The sequence below is a fragment of the Prionailurus bengalensis genome, chromosome A1, assembly GCF_016509475.1.
Source record: "Prionailurus bengalensis isolate Pbe53 chromosome A1, Fcat_Pben_1.1_paternal_pri, whole genome shotgun sequence".
Lineage (NCBI taxonomy): Eukaryota > Metazoa > Chordata > Mammalia > Carnivora > Felidae > Prionailurus > Prionailurus bengalensis.
Genome location: NC_057343.1, coordinates 71,817,421 through 71,835,000, shown reverse-complemented (window position 1 = coordinate 71,835,000; position 17,580 = coordinate 71,817,421). Strand labels below are relative to the sequence as shown.

Sequence of the window (17,580 nt, the reverse complement as noted above, 5' to 3'; positions counted from 1 at the left end):
TTATATTAGAAGCAATAAGAAGATAGCACCAAATTATAAAAGCAGTGTGTCAGAGACTACTATTATTCTACCAGGAATCCTTGTCCCCTTCTACACAACTAGAAGAATTTTAGCAGGACACACAGTTACTTAATTTAAAAAAGACTTTTCCCGGGGTGCCTGGGTGGCTCAGTCGGTTAACCATCCGACTTCGGCTCAGGTCATGATCTCACCGCTCGTGGGTTTGAGCCCTACATCAGGCTCCTGGAACCTGCTTCCGATTCTCTTCTCTCTGCCCTTTCCCTGCACATGTGTGTGCGCGCGCGCTCTCTCTCTCTCTCTCTCTCTCTCAAAAATAAACATTAAAAATTTAAAAAAAAGGACTTTTCCCAACTTCCCAGCAAAGTGCCTAACTCCAGATCACCACCAAGTTAGCACAGGTAAATTTAGGGATCCTTCTTAAAGATACAGATAAACATTGCTTTTGCCTTTTCTTCTTCCTTCCCTCTTACATCCTGATCCTGGGCCATGAGACAGGGGTAGGCCATGTGCAGGCTGCAGTGGGCTGTTCTTCAAGCTAAGCGTCCCAAGAAAACAGAAGTGGAAGCTGGCAGTTTCCTAAGGCCCCTTCAGGCAGCATCACTTCTACACAGTCTATTGCTCAAACAGTCAGAGAACACAAAACCAGGGGGAAGGTACACAGATCCCTACCTCTACTCCTCAACAGGAGAAGTGGCAAAAAACTTGGGAACCATGTTTTAAAACCACTATACTATACCATATATTTAAAAACCAGGGGCACCTGGGTGGCTCAGTCAGTTAAGCGCCCAACTTTAGCTCATGGCTCTTGAATTTGAGCCCCACGACGGGCTCTATGATGACAGCTCAGAGCCTGGAGCCTGCTTCGGATTCTGTGTCTCCTCCTTTCTCTGCCCCTCCCCTGCTCATGCTCTGTCTCTCTCCTTAAAAAATAAATACACGTTAAAAGTAAATACATAAAAACCATTATAATTGAAGTAGGATTTGCTTTTTGCCATTACCCTGTGATTAAAAATCTGCTCATAGCCACATCTACTTTTTACAGAAACTATACACATATATCAAGGCACACTGGCTATGACAAAGTTATAATTGGCTATACTCCTTATCGCCTGGTTATTAAAAATAACAATGTACACTCAAGTGGGATTTTTAAGGACTAAGAGACAACTTGGATATATACAAATACCAACCTAGCATCAAGTTAGACATGAAGTTCCATGAAATTGCTATATTCAACACATCTAAAGGTGGCTTGGAGAAGTGCCTGAAAGAGTGCTGATAAATCAAGAAATCTCTAAAAATTGTGCTCCAGAAGCCTCTTCACGGTAAGATAAATTTAAAAACTTCAGGATCAACTTTATGAAACTTTCACCAACAGAAGATCCTGGACATTCCACATGACTGGAAACACTAGCAGGGTCTATTCCCTAGAAGCCTGTGGAAGTCATAGCTGGCTATCCACCCAACTCTCTCCTCTAACAAAACCCCACCTTTCTTTCCCAAGAACTCTCTCACGTGTCATGCACTAAGTACTGAGGAAGCTGAAGTGACAAATTCTTAATTATAAAAATACACATCAATAGAATCATACCATGTCTACCAAACTGCAATTAAAGCAATTTTAGCCAGTAAAATGGGAAAGGAATGTAAGAAACAAAATCAGTCTGTTATAAATGCTCACTGAGAGAAACTCTTACCTGGGTGCTTCCTCCACCACTTTCTGATTTCTTCGCTGAATTGAGCATTCTCTTTCATTGAGCCACAAAGCATTCCCATGTTTATCACCTAAAACCTGACAGAGTACACCGCTTGAAAAATTACACTGCCAAACCTATAGAGTATGTGCCCAATTAACATTTTCACCATGCAACAACCATTGGTTTTTACCAAGCACACCTCACAAAACACATGTACCTCTCAAATATGTTTCTCTTTTGGTTGATGTTAATAGAGGAAAACTATTTACAACCCCAAAAACTCACTAAAATGTTTTAAAAGACTTGAGGAAAAAATTCTCATGTTACATTTCCAATGTACTAGGGGAAATACCACATCAATTGTACAAATTTTATGAAGGAAACTGAGTGTCAATAAAGGGGAATATATGTTCTAGGTATCAGTGATGCTTTAGGAAAACCATGACTGTTATCACAAACATCGGTTTAACATCATTAAATACCTGTTGATCAAGAAATACTATCTTATTTACATCCAATATGTAGTCTGTTATTTATATATGGATGTTTTTATGTGCTTTTTTTTTGTTATAGAAAGTGATAAAAAGTATGGGGTTACCATGTAACACATCATGATTTTTCCCATTTGTAATACTGAAAAATGAGCTGGAACTGCCAGATAAAATAACAGGATAGCCAGTTGAATTTGAATTTTAAATAAACAACCAAAAATCTTAACGAAAATAGGTCCCAAATACTTACTAGGACGTACCTTCACTTCAAAACAAAAACCAGTTTATCTGAAATTCAAATTTAATATGTATCTTATCAGCTAAATCTGGTAACCCTAAAACATGCTCTTGGTTAATATTTTTGGACAGAATGCTTGCTTTTAGGAACAGATTAATATATTTTCATGATTAAGAAGTAGATAACTATTATTGAATGCACATGTTAAGGTCACAGAAGTAAAAGCTACTCTAGAAGGCTTAGGCTAGGCAACAATTTTAACTCACTTCTCTGGGCAAGTCACTCTGTTTCCTTACGCATTATAAATAGCAGATAGCATCATCTTAATATTTTATATGGCTGCTGAAAATATAAAATCAAAAAGATCATGGTTACAGCAAGTATAACAAACTATGAAATGAGTAGCCAACATATGAATGCAAACTTAATTTTTAGGAATAAAACCTATCTAAACCTTAAGAATGATCCAAGCAAAGGAAAACACTGCAGTAATTAAATGTCAAAAAATTTGGAATTTGATTTTTAAGACTCAAAGGTGGCTGCATGAAGCATACCTGAAAAATAGTTTAACACTAAATTTACTCTACTTCTTTTCACTCTAGTTGACAAGGGAGTAAAAGCAGACTTTGCGTCCAAGAAATTAAGCCATAACCAAGAATTCTCAGAAATATTTCTAACTATAACATATTAGATTCATATATAGAATCACATCTATTTTTCCCTGAAGTCTGTGTAGTCTCCTGGTTCTTTTTATAAAGTCTTGCCATTTCCTAAGCATTCAACAAAAATAATTTGACAAGGATTTATTCCACTAAATAAATGAAGAAACTAAGTGACCCGACAATCTAAATAAAAAGTGCTTATAAGGGAAGTTAATCCTTAAATCCATCATGAATTTTTTTTTTAATGTAATCTCTACACCTAATGTGGGGCTCGAACTCAGGGCCCTGAGATCAAGAGTTGCATGCTCCATAGGGGCGCCTGGGTGGCGCAGTCGGTTAAGCGTCCGACTTCAGCCAGGTCGCGATCTCGCGGTCCGTGAGTTCGAGCCCCACGTCAGGCTCTGGGCTGATGGCTCGGAGCCTGGAGCCTGCTTCCGATTCTGTGTCTCCCTCTCTCTCTGCCCCTCCCCCGTTCATGCTCTGTCTCTCTCTGTCCCAAAAATAAATAAATGTTGAAAAAAAAAAATTAAAAAAAAAAAAAAAAGCAAAAATCCTTTAAAAAAAAAAAAAAAAAAAAAAAGAGTTGCATGCTCCACTGACTGAGCCAGCCAGTTGCCCCCCATCATGATTTAAAAAAAAAAACAAAAAACTTTTAATATAGCCCTTTACCAATGCGCAGGTACTCAATGTGGAAAAATCTCCCAGAAATACTGCCTACTGAAAAGTGCTTCATACATATCTATATGCATGTAAGTGACATACATATCTATACTTCACAGTCCATGGCAGGATATTCAAAAAACAGTAACAGTGCCTGCTTCTAGGGACAGAAACCAGGGGACTTGGAAACAAGGGTGAAAGGAATGCTCACTTTTCATTAAATGTCCCTTATAGTGTGCACAAATCACCTCATATAAATGCAAATTGAGGAAAATAAAAAACTTCCAAGCACAGATCAGATAGAGCAACATCTCTGTTACCTATTTAAGTAATTACTGTTACCTATTTAAAACACTTTCACCTGTGTTTAAAATTATCACCTAGATTATATGCCACGACTAATGAAAATAAAGGCTGATGTAGATATATAATTACTTAACACAACTTGATGAAGCTTTATAGAGTATTGGTAATGTGAAAGACATCGGCCTGGTTGTTGGAACCAAACGTGAATAAGACCTACTAACTGCCTTCAAGGACTTCTTGGTCTATTGGAAAAGTCAGACAAAGATAAAATAAATGGTCTTCTAATAGCACAAATAAGTGACAGATGAGGAATACAAAGAAGGGGGAATTAATTTTGCCTGTAAGATCTTACAGGAAGGACAGCCCAAGTATCTCCCCTAAATTACAGACTTAAATATCCAACAGTCTCCTTAGTACCTACACTTTGATATCTCAACTGTGATTTATCCAACATCACACCCTGATTTCCTCCCTAAAACACTTATCTCTCATAGTTTTTCCTTCCTCAGTAAAAGATAGTCCCAGTCTTCTAATTCCTCAGGCCCAAACCCTAAAGCCATCTTTGATGTCTTACACTTTTTCTTACACATCACATCTGATCTTTTAGAAAATCTAGTCTACCTTCACAGAGTATCCAGAATTCAATCACATTTCCTCACCTCCAATACCAACACCCTGGCCCAAGTTGCCATCATCTCTCACCAAGAATTACAACAACAAAAAAACTCCTATGAGAGCTCTCTACTTCAACTGCTGGTTTTCAAATACTAAATAAGAGCTGGGGCACCTGAGTGGCTCAATTAGTTAAGAATCAGACTCGGGGCGCCTGGGTGGCGCAGTCGGTTAAGCGTCCGACTTCAGCCAGGTCACGATCTCGCGGTCCGGGAGTTCGAGCCCCACATCGGGCTCTGGGCTGATGGCTCAGAGCCTGGAGCCTGTTTCCGATTCTGTGTCTCCCTCTCTCTCTGCCCCTCCCCCGTCCATGCTCTGTCTCTCTCTGTCCCCCAAAAAATAAATAAACGTTGAAAAAAAAAATTAAAAAAAAAAAAAAGAATCAGACTCTTGGTTTCAGCTCAGGTAATGATCTCATGGTTAGTAAGTTTGAGTCTGGCATTGGGTTCTGTGCTGACAGCATGGAGCCTGCTTGAGATTCTGTCTCCTTCTCACTCTACCCCTCCCCCACTTGGTCTCTGTATCTTTCTCAAAAAAAAAAAAAGTAACAGCCAATAAATACTGTGTGCCTAGCTTTTTTTTTTTTTTTAACCTTGTTGAATGGGGCTACTTATTGCAGTGTCATAGCCTTTCCTCCATCATTGCAAGTTTGACAAGGAGGCGTCAAACTGTCTTTAAATACAGAGGTCTCTGCATCAGGAGAACAGCTTTTAATGAGCTGTACACAAGAAGTCTCATCCATAGCAGGGCCAAGTTTGAAAAAGAGATTCTGGTCTTGAAAGGAAGATGTTTATATTCTACTTATGGAAGGACATGATCATTAGGGCCTGAAGAATGGGTTGTGGTAGCTCATATCCAAAGATGGCCTTCACATTCAACAATATATTAAAAGAACCATTCACCATGAGCAAGTGGAATTTATTCCAGGGATGCAAGGATGGTTCAATATTCACAAATTAATCAGTGTGATAACCACATTAACAAAATGAAAAAAAAAATCATATGATCATCTCAGCAGATACAGAAAAAGCATGACAAATTCAACATCCATTCATGATAAAAACTCTTCAGGTGGGTTTAGAGGGAACGTACATCAGCATAATAAAGGCCAGATGCAAAAAATCCACAGCTAACACCATACTCAATGGTGAAAAATTAAGAACTTTTCTCAAAATCAAAAACAAGACAAGGATGCCCATCCTTGCCTCGTTTAGTCAACAAAATACTGTAAGTCCTAGCCACAGCAGTCAGGCAATGAAAGGCATCCAAACTGGTAAGGAAGAAGTTAAAATGTCACTATTTGCAGACACATGATACCATACATAGAAAACTCTAAAGACTCCACCAAAAACACTACTAGGAGTAATAAATGTATTCAGTAAAGGTGCAGGATACAAAATCAATATAGAGAAATCAGCCACATTTCCATATGATAATAATGAAATAGCAGAAAGAGAAATAAAGAAAACAATTCCATTTATAATTGCACTAAAAAGAATACTTAGGAATAGAATAACCAAGAAGATGAAAGATCTTTACTCTGGAAACTACGAAATACTGATGAAAGAAACTGAAGATGTCGCAAACAAATGTAAAGCTATTCCATGCTCATGGACTGGAAGAATATTGTTAAGATATCCATAGTACCCAAAGCCATCTACAAATTTAATGTAATCCCTACCAAAATACCAACAACATTCTTCACAGACTAAAAGCAAATAATCCCAAAATTTGTAGTCAAAGCAATTTTAAGAACAACAAAGCTTAAAGGTATCACCATCCCAGATTTCAAGATATACTACAAATAGTAATCAAAATAGTGTGGTACCGGCACAAAAACAAACACATAGATCAACAGAACTAACCAGAGTGCCCAGAAATAAACCCATGATTTTATGTCAGTTAATCTATGACAAAGGAGGCAAGAATATACGATGGGGAAAAGATAGTGTCTTCAGTTAATGGTGTTGTGAAAACTGGACAGCTATATGTAAAAGAATGAAACTAGATCACTTTTTTTCTTTAAGTTTATTTTGAGAGAGAGTGAGAGAGAGCAAGGGCACGTGAGCTAGGGAGGGGCAGCGAGAGAATCCCAAGCAGGCTCCACACCATAAGCACAGAGCCTGATGTGGGGCTCAATCTCACGAATCATGAGATCATGACCTGAGGTGAAAACTGAGCCACCCAGGCTCCCTGAAAATGGACCACTTTTTAACACCATACACAAAAATAAACTCCAAATGAATTAAAGACCGAAATGTGAGACATGAAACCATAAAAATTCTAGTAATTTCTCTGACATCGGCTACAGCAACATTTTTCTAGATATGTTCCCTAAGGCAAGGGAAACAAAAGCAAAAATAAACTATTGGGGCTACCACAAAATAAAAAGCTTTCACACAGCAAAGGAAACCATCAACAAGACAAAAAGACAATCTACTGATGGGAGAAGATATTTGCAAATGATATATCTAATAAGGGGTTAATATCCAAAATATATAAAGGACAGGGGCACCTGGCTGACTCAACTGGTGAAGCACGCAACTCTTGATGTAAGGGTTGTGAGTTCCAACCCCCCACTGGGAGTGAAGCTTATTAAAAATATATATGGGGCGCCTGGAAGACTCAGTCAGTTGAGCGTCTAACTTCGGCTCGGGTTATGACTTCATGGTTCATAAGTTCACGCCCCAAGTCAGACTTGCTGCTGTCAGCGCAGAGCCCACTTCAGATCCTCTGCCCTCCTCTCTCTGCCCCTGCCCCACTTGTTGTGTCTGTCTCTCTAACACTTAAAAAAACTTGTATAAAAATAAAAAATATATACAAATATATGACAACTACAGTATTTACTAGAACTAAACATAACATTACCATGTAATCCAGTAATATTTCTCCTCAGTATATCTGAAAGAATATATATGTCCATGAAAAGACACAGCAATTTATTCAGCCTTAAAAAGCTGACAACAACCAGAAGACCCACCAACAAGAAAATGGATAAATTACAGGTTATTCAAACAATGAAATATCACAGAGCAATTTATTTTTTTATTCTGATTTATTTATTTTTTATTTTAGAAAGAGAGAGAGTACAAGCGAGAGAGAGGGGCAGAGAGAGAATCTTAAGCTCCACACTCAGCATAGAGCCTGATGCAGGGCTTGATCCCACGACCCTGGGATCATGACCTGAACCGAAATCAAGAGTCAGACGCTTGGCCAATTGGGCCACTCAGGTGCCCCTGCAGAACAATTTCTTAGAATGAATAAATAACATACAGCCTCATGGAAGAATCTCAAAGATATGATATTGTGTGAAAGAAGCCAAGTACGTATAACCAAATATATATTGTATAATTTCATTTATATGAAGTTTAAGGACAAAAATAATCTGTGGTGTTAGAGGTCAGAACAGCAGGTACTTTGGTAGCGAAATGCAGGGATTGGCTGGGAAATGGTATGAAGAAATCTTCTAATGCCACAGAAATGTGCTATACATCTTATATCTATCTATCTATCTATCCATCTCTCTATCTGGATGGTTGCTATACAGGTTTCCATGTGTGCACAAGAATTTTATTGAAGCGTACACAAGATTTGTGGACTTTACTGAAGAGCTGTGTTATCTCAATTTATAACATCTAAAAACAAAAAACCAACAACAACAAAAAATCCTGCTAACTTCAGAAATAAATATAGTATATTCAACGTTTTAAAACTACTAACTGAAGGGGTGCATGGGTGGCTCAGTCGGTTAAGCGTCCCGACTTTGGCTCAGGTCATGATCTTGTGGGTCGTTGGTTCAAGCCCAGCATCGGGCTCTGTGCCGACAGCTCAGGGCCTGGAGCCTGCTTCAGATTCTGTGTCTTCCTCTCTCTCTGCCCCTCCCCTGCCCATGCTCTGTCTCTCTCTCTCTCTCTCTCAAAAATAAACAAACATTAAAAAAAAATGTTTAACTACTATGTATGTTTGCACATTTTTCCCATTCTGGAAAATTTGAGGATCTAGATGAAGATTTTCTACTCATAAATAATACCTACATAAAATGAAAATTAAACTTAACAAAACCACAATGACAAAACCTAGGACTTTTACTATGCCCCATCAGAAGGGGCAATGGCAGCAAATAACCTATTAGTTTTCTGGTTCTCTATTCACACTGAAATGAGGAAAATAATAACCTAAATTTCAGTATGATTTCAAATTTGATATTTATGTTTTATCAATTTTAATTCAATTCATAGCCCTAATGTGTAAAATAGAATGAAGACAATTCTGACAAAAATGACAATTCAGGACACATCATCATCCTCTGTGTACCATTTCAGAAAACCCAGTTTGTCCTGCTGAAATCCATACTCCCCACAACCACTTTAGCAGGTGGATTAAAATCTTAACCTGAGTAGAGGAAATCATTTACTCATCTCTCTACTACCAGCTCCTAGAAGAATGCTTGTCTCAGTGGGCCAGCCACGCAGACATTCGGTGAACTGAAATAATAGGAATCCAGATGAAGCACTTAAAAAACAAAACAAAACAAAAACAGCTCTGAAATGGCCAGTCTCAGAAGAGGGCTAATGAGCCTCTGGGCACAATGTATTCAGCCTGGTCCATCTTGGGACTGCTTGTTCCTATAGGATTTTTATATCATTCCCTCTGTTGACCAACATTCTGGCACTCTGACAAAAAGTATACCCAATTCCAAAGGGAAGTGATCAATTTATGTACATTCTCTATTTTGAAGTTATGGAAACATACCAGAACGATTCACAATCATTCTAAATGGAAGAAAGGATGTGTTTCCAATAGGAATAAATGATGTTATTTTGAAGTCATAATAATTAGAAAACATCTTAAAATGTACCAACCTGGATTTCTATATGACGAGGGTTATCAATAAATTTTTCTATTAGTAGTCTATCATCACCAAAACTAGAAGCAGCTTCTTGAGATGAAAATCGAAAACCATCCCTGGAAAAAATTTTTAAAAAGGAAGAACAGTCAAACTAACAAAACAAACACAGCCCTCAATCTAAAAGAAAACAAAGCAATTAAATATTTATCGTGGCTTACTTATGAACAAAGCAAAGAAAAATTCACTTAATGCACAAGTATCTAAATTGACTTGCGGTGACCTGCAAGTCTTACACTCACCAGCTCTGTGACGTGCGGTCAGTGATTTAATTTCCCTGATCCTAGATTTTATAATGAAATAGGAATACCAATACCTAGTTCACTGTGAAAAGTCAGGTATTTTTAATAAACCACACAAGTCACATAAAATTCCATTTCCTCAACCCAATGTACCTTAATTCTATTACTAAAAAATACAAAAATGCATGTCCATTTGATTCAAGAGTCAGAATACGCACACAAAAATGCAAAGGGTCAAACTGACCAACGGCACAACTGGGGCAAAACTACAGCAAAGTACTCTGTGAAAATGAACCCAGCACAGGAGGATCCTCAAGAACATTTCATGATAGTTTAAATGCACACCTTTACTTAAATATAATTGCCCTCTACACACCCATACAGGTCATGACAGCTTAGTCATTTCTGGACTTATTCAAAATTAATACTTAGGAAAGTACAATTTTTGAAAATAGAAAGTATGGATAGGATTATCGCTTTACATGTTTTATTCCCAAACTGTAATCATTTAAATCATTAGAATTAAAATATGCTCACTAAATTCATACACTTGGGCTCATTCGGTCTATTAAAAACTCACACTTGCTTACCTAAAACTAAATGAGTATATTATTTTCCATTCACTGATATATTCAGAATATAAAGTTTAATTCTTTTTATACATTATTAATAGCTTATTAACCTTCAAATTAAGTATCTGTACTTAAATACAGTATTAAAATTATTCCAATCTTTTAATTTGCAAACACTCCATCTGGCAATATTAGAAATAAATACCACTTTTGTTTTTGTGCTTAAAAAAATACAACATTGAAAGTAAACAATGACTAGAAGATAAATTCAAAACATATTACAACAATTCCTATTTCTCAGAGTTCTGAGGGAAAAGGTATCAGGTTTTCTTAGTCCTCTATTACTTCTTTGATTTAGGGGAATGGAGTTTTTAGATCTCAGGAGACTGCAAAGCTCAAAGAAACTAAAGCACAATGAATTATTGTTTTCAATACCATATGACCAACTTTTTATTAGATGGGACATGAGGATTCAGAAAGAAAAACAGGGACAGTTTGTCTTTGCTGTAACGACTCAGAGCTTACATTTTCCATTTAAACCAAGAATACTAAAGGTGAAAATCAAAATCACCCAAATAAGTTGTCACATTTGAAAGCATCACGGGGATATTTTGGAACTCATGGAAACCGCATTAAAAACATCATTTGTTATACCTAAGTTACACATTCACTCAATACGTTTTTACTAATCATGAAACCATGTGCCTGGTGCATATTTAGGTGACAGGAATACAAAAATAAAGCAGAAACTGCCCTCACAGTCCTCGAAATCTAGCAGGGGTATTCCACAATGCAGACATGATCAATTTTCCAGTCATGCCGTATTTCATTGAAACGTGGATAGGGAAAAGAAAGCCAGAGGTTATTATGAAAATATCTGAGTCTACTTTCAACAGCCTTCATGATTCTCCCCCTAATTTAATATACAATAACAACACTATTTTTTTTTAATCTTTCAGATGTTCTAAGATTCTAAGACAAGCCATAAATGCTACTTCCCTAAAACCACGTAGGAAAGATGTTACAAGAGGAAGACACTCCTCTGGATAAAATAATAAAGCAATTAATGGCTATCAGATTTTCCTTCCAAAGAAGGCTAAAATTTTTATCGAGTATGCAAAAAATATTTCTGCCTTAAGAAGGGAGAAGGCAAGGAGTAGATGCAGTGTGGCCTATTAACAACTGGTGACTACAGAAGAAAACCCCATGGATATTTTCTGGACTGTTCTCTCAATTTTTCTTTTTTTTTTTTTTTTTTTAATTTTTTTTTTCAACGTTTTTTATTTTATTTTTGGGACAGAGAGAGACAGAGCATGAACGGGGGAGGGGCAGAGAGAGAGGGAGACACAGAATCGGAAACAGGCTCCAGGCTCTGAGCCATCAGCCCAGAGCCCGACGCGGGGCTCGAACTCCCGGACCGCGAGATCGTGACCTGGCTGAAGTCGGACGCTTAACTGACTGCGCCACCCAGGCGCCCCCTCTCAATTTTTCTGTAGTTCAGATTCTTCCAAAGTAACAGGGGATACAGAGGAACTTTTTAAAATAAAGAGCATGTATTATCAAACCAAATAGTGTCATACTTTTATTAATCTCAACAAAGTTTCAGATATGATTTATCAAAGTGAGAGCAATATTTTAGATAGAAAAGTATGGGTGCACATATTTTTATTAATTTTATCAACATATTTTGAACCAATGTGCCATTTAATGGGTTAAATTATTACCCAAAAAGATGCCCAATATATGAATAGATACAGTGATTTCTGAAAATACTGAATGCTAAATTAAAATCCATTGGTTAATAGCACAGCAAATCTCAATACCTAGAAATTTAAGAGTTATCTTCACCATAAAAGAATATGTTACTAACAGGAAGCCCTGGAGAAATGATGGATAAGCAATCTGAGATCCCAAGAAGAATAATGAAAAGTAAGTGCTAAAGCTTTCAGTGAAATTGCTATGTAAGTGCCATACAAGAGGGCAAAACAGTGAGAAAAAAGTTAGTTTATAAAATACACATCTCTTACAGAACCGTTGAGTTGTGTTTTATATCTTTATTACATCATTCTTTCCTACCAAGAGGCTGCAGCAGATTGTCTTTTCCAAAGATGGCCACAGTGGTGTCTCCTACTGTCTGGATTTATGCTATATACCTCTTTTGCATAATCATGCAACACATGAACTTCTTGTGAAAACAAGGCCAAAAGTGCAAGAAAGAAAATGCATAGGACTGCACACGAAACAAATTATGTTGAACTACAGGCATCAAAATATTTTTAAGAACAAATTTGGGATACAATGTATGGGGTTCTTTATAATAATAAGCTCCAACAACAAATCTAATAATAATCACTGTTACTCAGAGATATCTTCAACAACTGTAATGTGATAACATGTGACTTCCAAAGTGGTACAAAGTTTCACAGATATTACCACTATTGTAAGTCGGTTGGTTGCCTATATTGGAGGAAACATTAAATCCCAACTAGAAGCTAGTGAAGAAATAGGTCCTTTTTTTCCCTCATTCAGATGCATAAACCTCTCCTCAATTTCCTGGGGTTGGGAACTCAAAGGTTAAGAACTCCAGATCTAGTATATAAACTGCATAGAGGAAAGGATTATTTTGTCTGTATTCCTGGAACACTACTGAAACAGTGCCTATCACACAGATCCTCAACCAATATTGTCACTCCATACAGTCAGGCTCTGAGCTGCCAGCACAGAGCCCGACACAGGGCCCGAACCCATAAATCTCGAGATCATGATCAGAGCCAAAGTCAGATGCTTAACCAACTGCCACCCAGGCGCCCCAAGACTGGGGTTTAAAGAGCAGTATATGTTATCTCTTATAACGCCACAACACAACTAATTACTTTCTCTGATGCTCAACCAAAGAAACAATGGTGTTCTGAGATAATTTTCCTTTAGAGGTAAAATCATCTGTGCAAGTCTGCAACCTGGTGTTTTCCCAAAATATTTTAAAGGGTAATAATATATTGCCTTGAGAAAATTTTTACCTTGCTTGTACACTTTAGAACCTAATTTCTGAATTAGGTTTGTAGTGAACAACTTTCACGACAACTGCTCCAGACTTCTGTTTTTGAGAGATATGAGGGAGTGGGGAGGAAAGGAAAAGCAAAGGAACTGAAGAAAGCAGAACGATCTGGAAGACCACATTACTTCTGGGTAGAAAAAGGGCATGAAAAAGCAACATAAGACAATAATTAAGTCATTGTTTATCCCCTCCAACCCTCCAAAAAAAAATGACATAAATCTCTTCTGCCATATCCGAAAATCCATAAAAACACAAACCTACATAGAAGCGCCTAAAACCTGTTTGTACTATGCAGTTTTCCCAAAAAGTTATTTTTTAATCACCATGATGTCATCAATGCATCAATGCATTGGATTTTTGAAATTTGGTTTTAAAAGTTACTTTTGATTTCTGAAACTACTAATAAGAAACTGGTCTACATTTACAACAGAGTGCACTGTATATAAAGGACGTTTAGTAGTTTCAAATTCAGAAGAAATATATTCCACAGTATAGAATTATTGAAGTAGTTCACCATCTTTATAGACAAGCTATAGAAAGTACACACTGACTAATGCACGAATGAAATCATAACTGACTTTAAATATATTTGCTTCAAATCTTCTGACCACACTCAGAATATACATCAAATGTTAGTAGCTTTTGCCTAAAAAACAGAATCATGACTATAATTTTTAAAATATAATATAAAAACAAAAAGACAATCCTCCTTTGTTAATGCATAAAAAAGTAAGAACCTTTCTCTAACAGAACAATCATCATCAACATATAAACAAGAAAGTTTTCTGCATAATCTCCATTTTTTCCCATCTAAAAGAGTAAAAATTATCTGGTTATTGTAATTATTCCATTACACTTTTGGTATCTGTTTACTTGTCAGTTTAATAAAACTCCAGTAACTGCAATTTTCATCAAAAGTAGATTTTGGACAGCACCTCACCTGGTCTCTTCATCATCCCAGGCGATTCGCATGCCTTTCCCACCACCACCTGCTGAGGCCTTGATCATGACAGGGTAGCCTAACAGCAGGGAAGAATTAAACAGAAGTTCAGACTTTGATCATCTGGATGCATGAACATGACAACTGACCACATGTTCAATAACACAGAAGACAATAACTAATTTATTTAAAAGTTCCTTTCTTTAGAGTCAGGAAAATAACACCAGTGTAATGATCTCATATATATTTTAAAAATGAGAGGTGATCATTTCGAAAGAAAAAGACTATTTGTATCAATAAATATAACATTTTTACCAGTAATGAAATAAAAAGCTAAGAAAAGATAAATAAGTTATTTGACAGAGGATTCCAAAAATAGAAGCACATATAATATTAACTAACCAAAGATACAAGAAGCAACTTTTATGACATTTACACACACACACAATTCCTCCAAAGTACTGTTTGCATGCATCACAAATTAAACTCCCTTTTTCAAAAGTAATGATTTACATGTATTTGAGGTATTTTCATCTGAAAATTCACAGGGAACCCCTGCAGCTTTTATCAGCAAAAACTGACACAATGATTTGGGGAGAAATCAAGTCACATTATTCTATCATGGGTGAAAGCAGAAGGTCCAGGACTCACTGTTATCAACGGAGAGGCTACTGCACTATCCCACTGATTCAACAAGGAATGCATATGCTAGCAAGTGTGATGAAAACACAAAGTAAGACCCAAACAAATGACATCTCCAGCTAAAGTCTGATAAGAGAAAATGACATAAGATTGTTGTTTTAGTATTTAGATTATTCTAAGGTTTGTGACAGCTTGAGTTACCAAGAAAAGTTATAAAAGTCTCCTTGCTTAGAGGTTTCCTGAAAACAAGGTAGATACACTTACGTCTGAGACCACTTGTTTATGATCTTTTCTGAAGAAAGAAAACAGTGAGCACCAGGAAGACTCTTCCTGGCCTGTGATGCTCTAACAGCATTACACTCTAGCTACAGGATCTTAGAGGAAAAGGAAGAGAGGGCCAAATGTCATAGACCTTTAGCCCCTAAGCCACAAAACATAGCTCTTAACTTCAACTTAGTTAAAATGGCACTTGCTTTCTATGTGTTTCATAATTAATTCAATTTTTAAAATTCTCATGTTGGTTATATTTATGTGGGACAATATTTTAAAAGCAATGCTAAGTGCAGTGAGAAAAAAGATTAACAATACTGTTTTTACACTGGAGTGTCAGAATCTAGGAAGAGAGAGGGAAAGTACCCAAATAATTCTATCACTGGGAATTCAGAAGAGAAAAGTACAACAAGGTAAGAGGAAAGCGATTAAGGAAATCATCTTACAGCAAGGACCAAATATTTACGTGAGGCTGTGAAGGATGAGCAGGATTTGAACACTTTAGGCAGGAATAGCAGAACAAAACAGGCAGGGAAGCATGGGATTGGCTTAAGGAATGACTAAATCCAGCTGTAGAGTATCCACAGGATGGCAGAAGAAAAAGAGAACCGAAACATAAATTAGGGGGAAAATATGCTTCACACTTTTGCATGCCACAGACCCTGCACAAGAGTGAAAAAAAAGGAGTATTCGTCTCTTTCCATGCTGTGGCCTCACAGGAATGTCCCATAAAGGAATCAGATTGAAATCATTCATGAGGAATCAGCCTGTTTTGGAGTAGTGAAGAAATAATACCTAAAAATTAGAAACTGGCATGCTTAAGAAATCATTAAAATTTAAATAAAATTTAAATCAAAAATTTAAACAAATGGTGGGGTGCCTGGGTGGCTCCGTCAGTTAAGGGACTTCACCTCAGGTCATGATCTTGCAGTTTGTGAGTTCGAGGCCCGTGTCAGGCTCTGCAGTGATAGCTCAGAGCCTGGAGCCTGATTCAGATTCTGTGTCTCCCTCTCTCTCTGTCCCTCCCTCCCTCCCTCCCTCTCTCTCAAAAATAAAGATTAAAAAAAAATTTTTTTAATTTAAACAAATGGATCCATACCCCAAAAAACATGTTATCACTTCACCATCCAAAACTATTTATCCATACAAACAGGAAACAGGAAACCACAAGAGGTAATCTATCTATATCCCATATCTCTGTTTTCAGTTCCCTCTGAGGATTAGGAAATTTGCAGTTATTCTGATTTCAGTATTAATCTCATCTTATTTACTATGGACCCTAGTTCAAAATAAGACTGGGAAAGTGTCCTTGGTCAGAAGGAACTAGATGGGGAAACAAAACAGAAGAAGTAACTTGTCAACAAGAAATGATTATATGCTCAGAAAAGATGAGTCATTGTTAGGCAACAAGGTAATACATAATAAGGCAATTACATATGGTCCCCCCAAAAGGAGGCAAGGTAGCATGAGACCTGTCAATACATATAACCCAGGAAGACAAGATTCTCTGATGAAACTAACAAGTCAAATATAACACAATTGGGAGGGAAGAAGAAACTGGCATAAGCTAGTGGTGACATTACAGTCACCAACTCAATCTAATTTCTGAACTATAATTGGAAATAATATAAAACTAAGGTTTTATACTCCACTTCCTATGCCAAATAAGTCATTAAATTTCAGACAGAACATATTTTTATGTTGTCACCATGCCATGCATAAACTAGACCTAGCCATTTCAAGAGGAGGGGAAACAATATTCCACACAGATGATGTTAAATAGTATCAAAGCGCCCAGTCCCTCATCCCTACTTTCTTACTGTGTCTCTGAAACTCTAAATGGGGTAAGTCATGGGGGACCAGGAACTGGAAGAAAAGGTAAAAAGATTCAACCAAAAGTAAAAATTCCTAGAAAAATCCAAAATAGTCAAGTAGATGGCTGTCACCACTCCCTCACTTTACCTGGTCTATACCCAAAATTTCCACTAATGTTCTACCCCAATTTATTATCCATTGGAGTACTCACTTCTGAGTACTATGATGCAGTTCTTTAATATTATTTGGTTGCCATAGATTTGAAGCAGAACAACCTCCCTCAGAACGAAACAAATTTCTCTAAGGTTTTTAAAAGGAGAAGAACTCTTGGTATGAAAAGATTGCTTTTAAAAAAAAAAGAAAAAAAAAAAAACAACACAGGTCCTGGTGC

The 17,580-nt window shown here is 36.9% G+C and overlaps 1 protein-coding gene across 7 annotated transcripts in view; it reads right to left on the bottom strand.

Annotated features, from left to right (window-relative positions):
* PCCA (propionyl-CoA carboxylase subunit alpha) overlaps positions 1-17,580 on the bottom strand; it is a 417,069-nt gene that overhangs the window by 245,443 nt on the left and 154,046 nt on the right. For all 7 annotated transcript variants that reach the window (XM_043582425.1, XM_043582407.1, XM_043582436.1 and 4 more), the window contains 3 exons: positions 14,463-14,541; positions 9,610-9,712; positions 1,719-1,813 (listed from right to left, as the gene is read on the bottom strand). In XM_043582425.1, the coding sequence (XP_043438360.1) occupies positions 1,719-1,813; positions 9,610-9,712; positions 14,463-14,541 (277 nt within the window). The remainder of the gene's footprint in view (positions 1-1,718; positions 1,814-9,609; positions 9,713-14,462; positions 14,542-17,580) is intronic.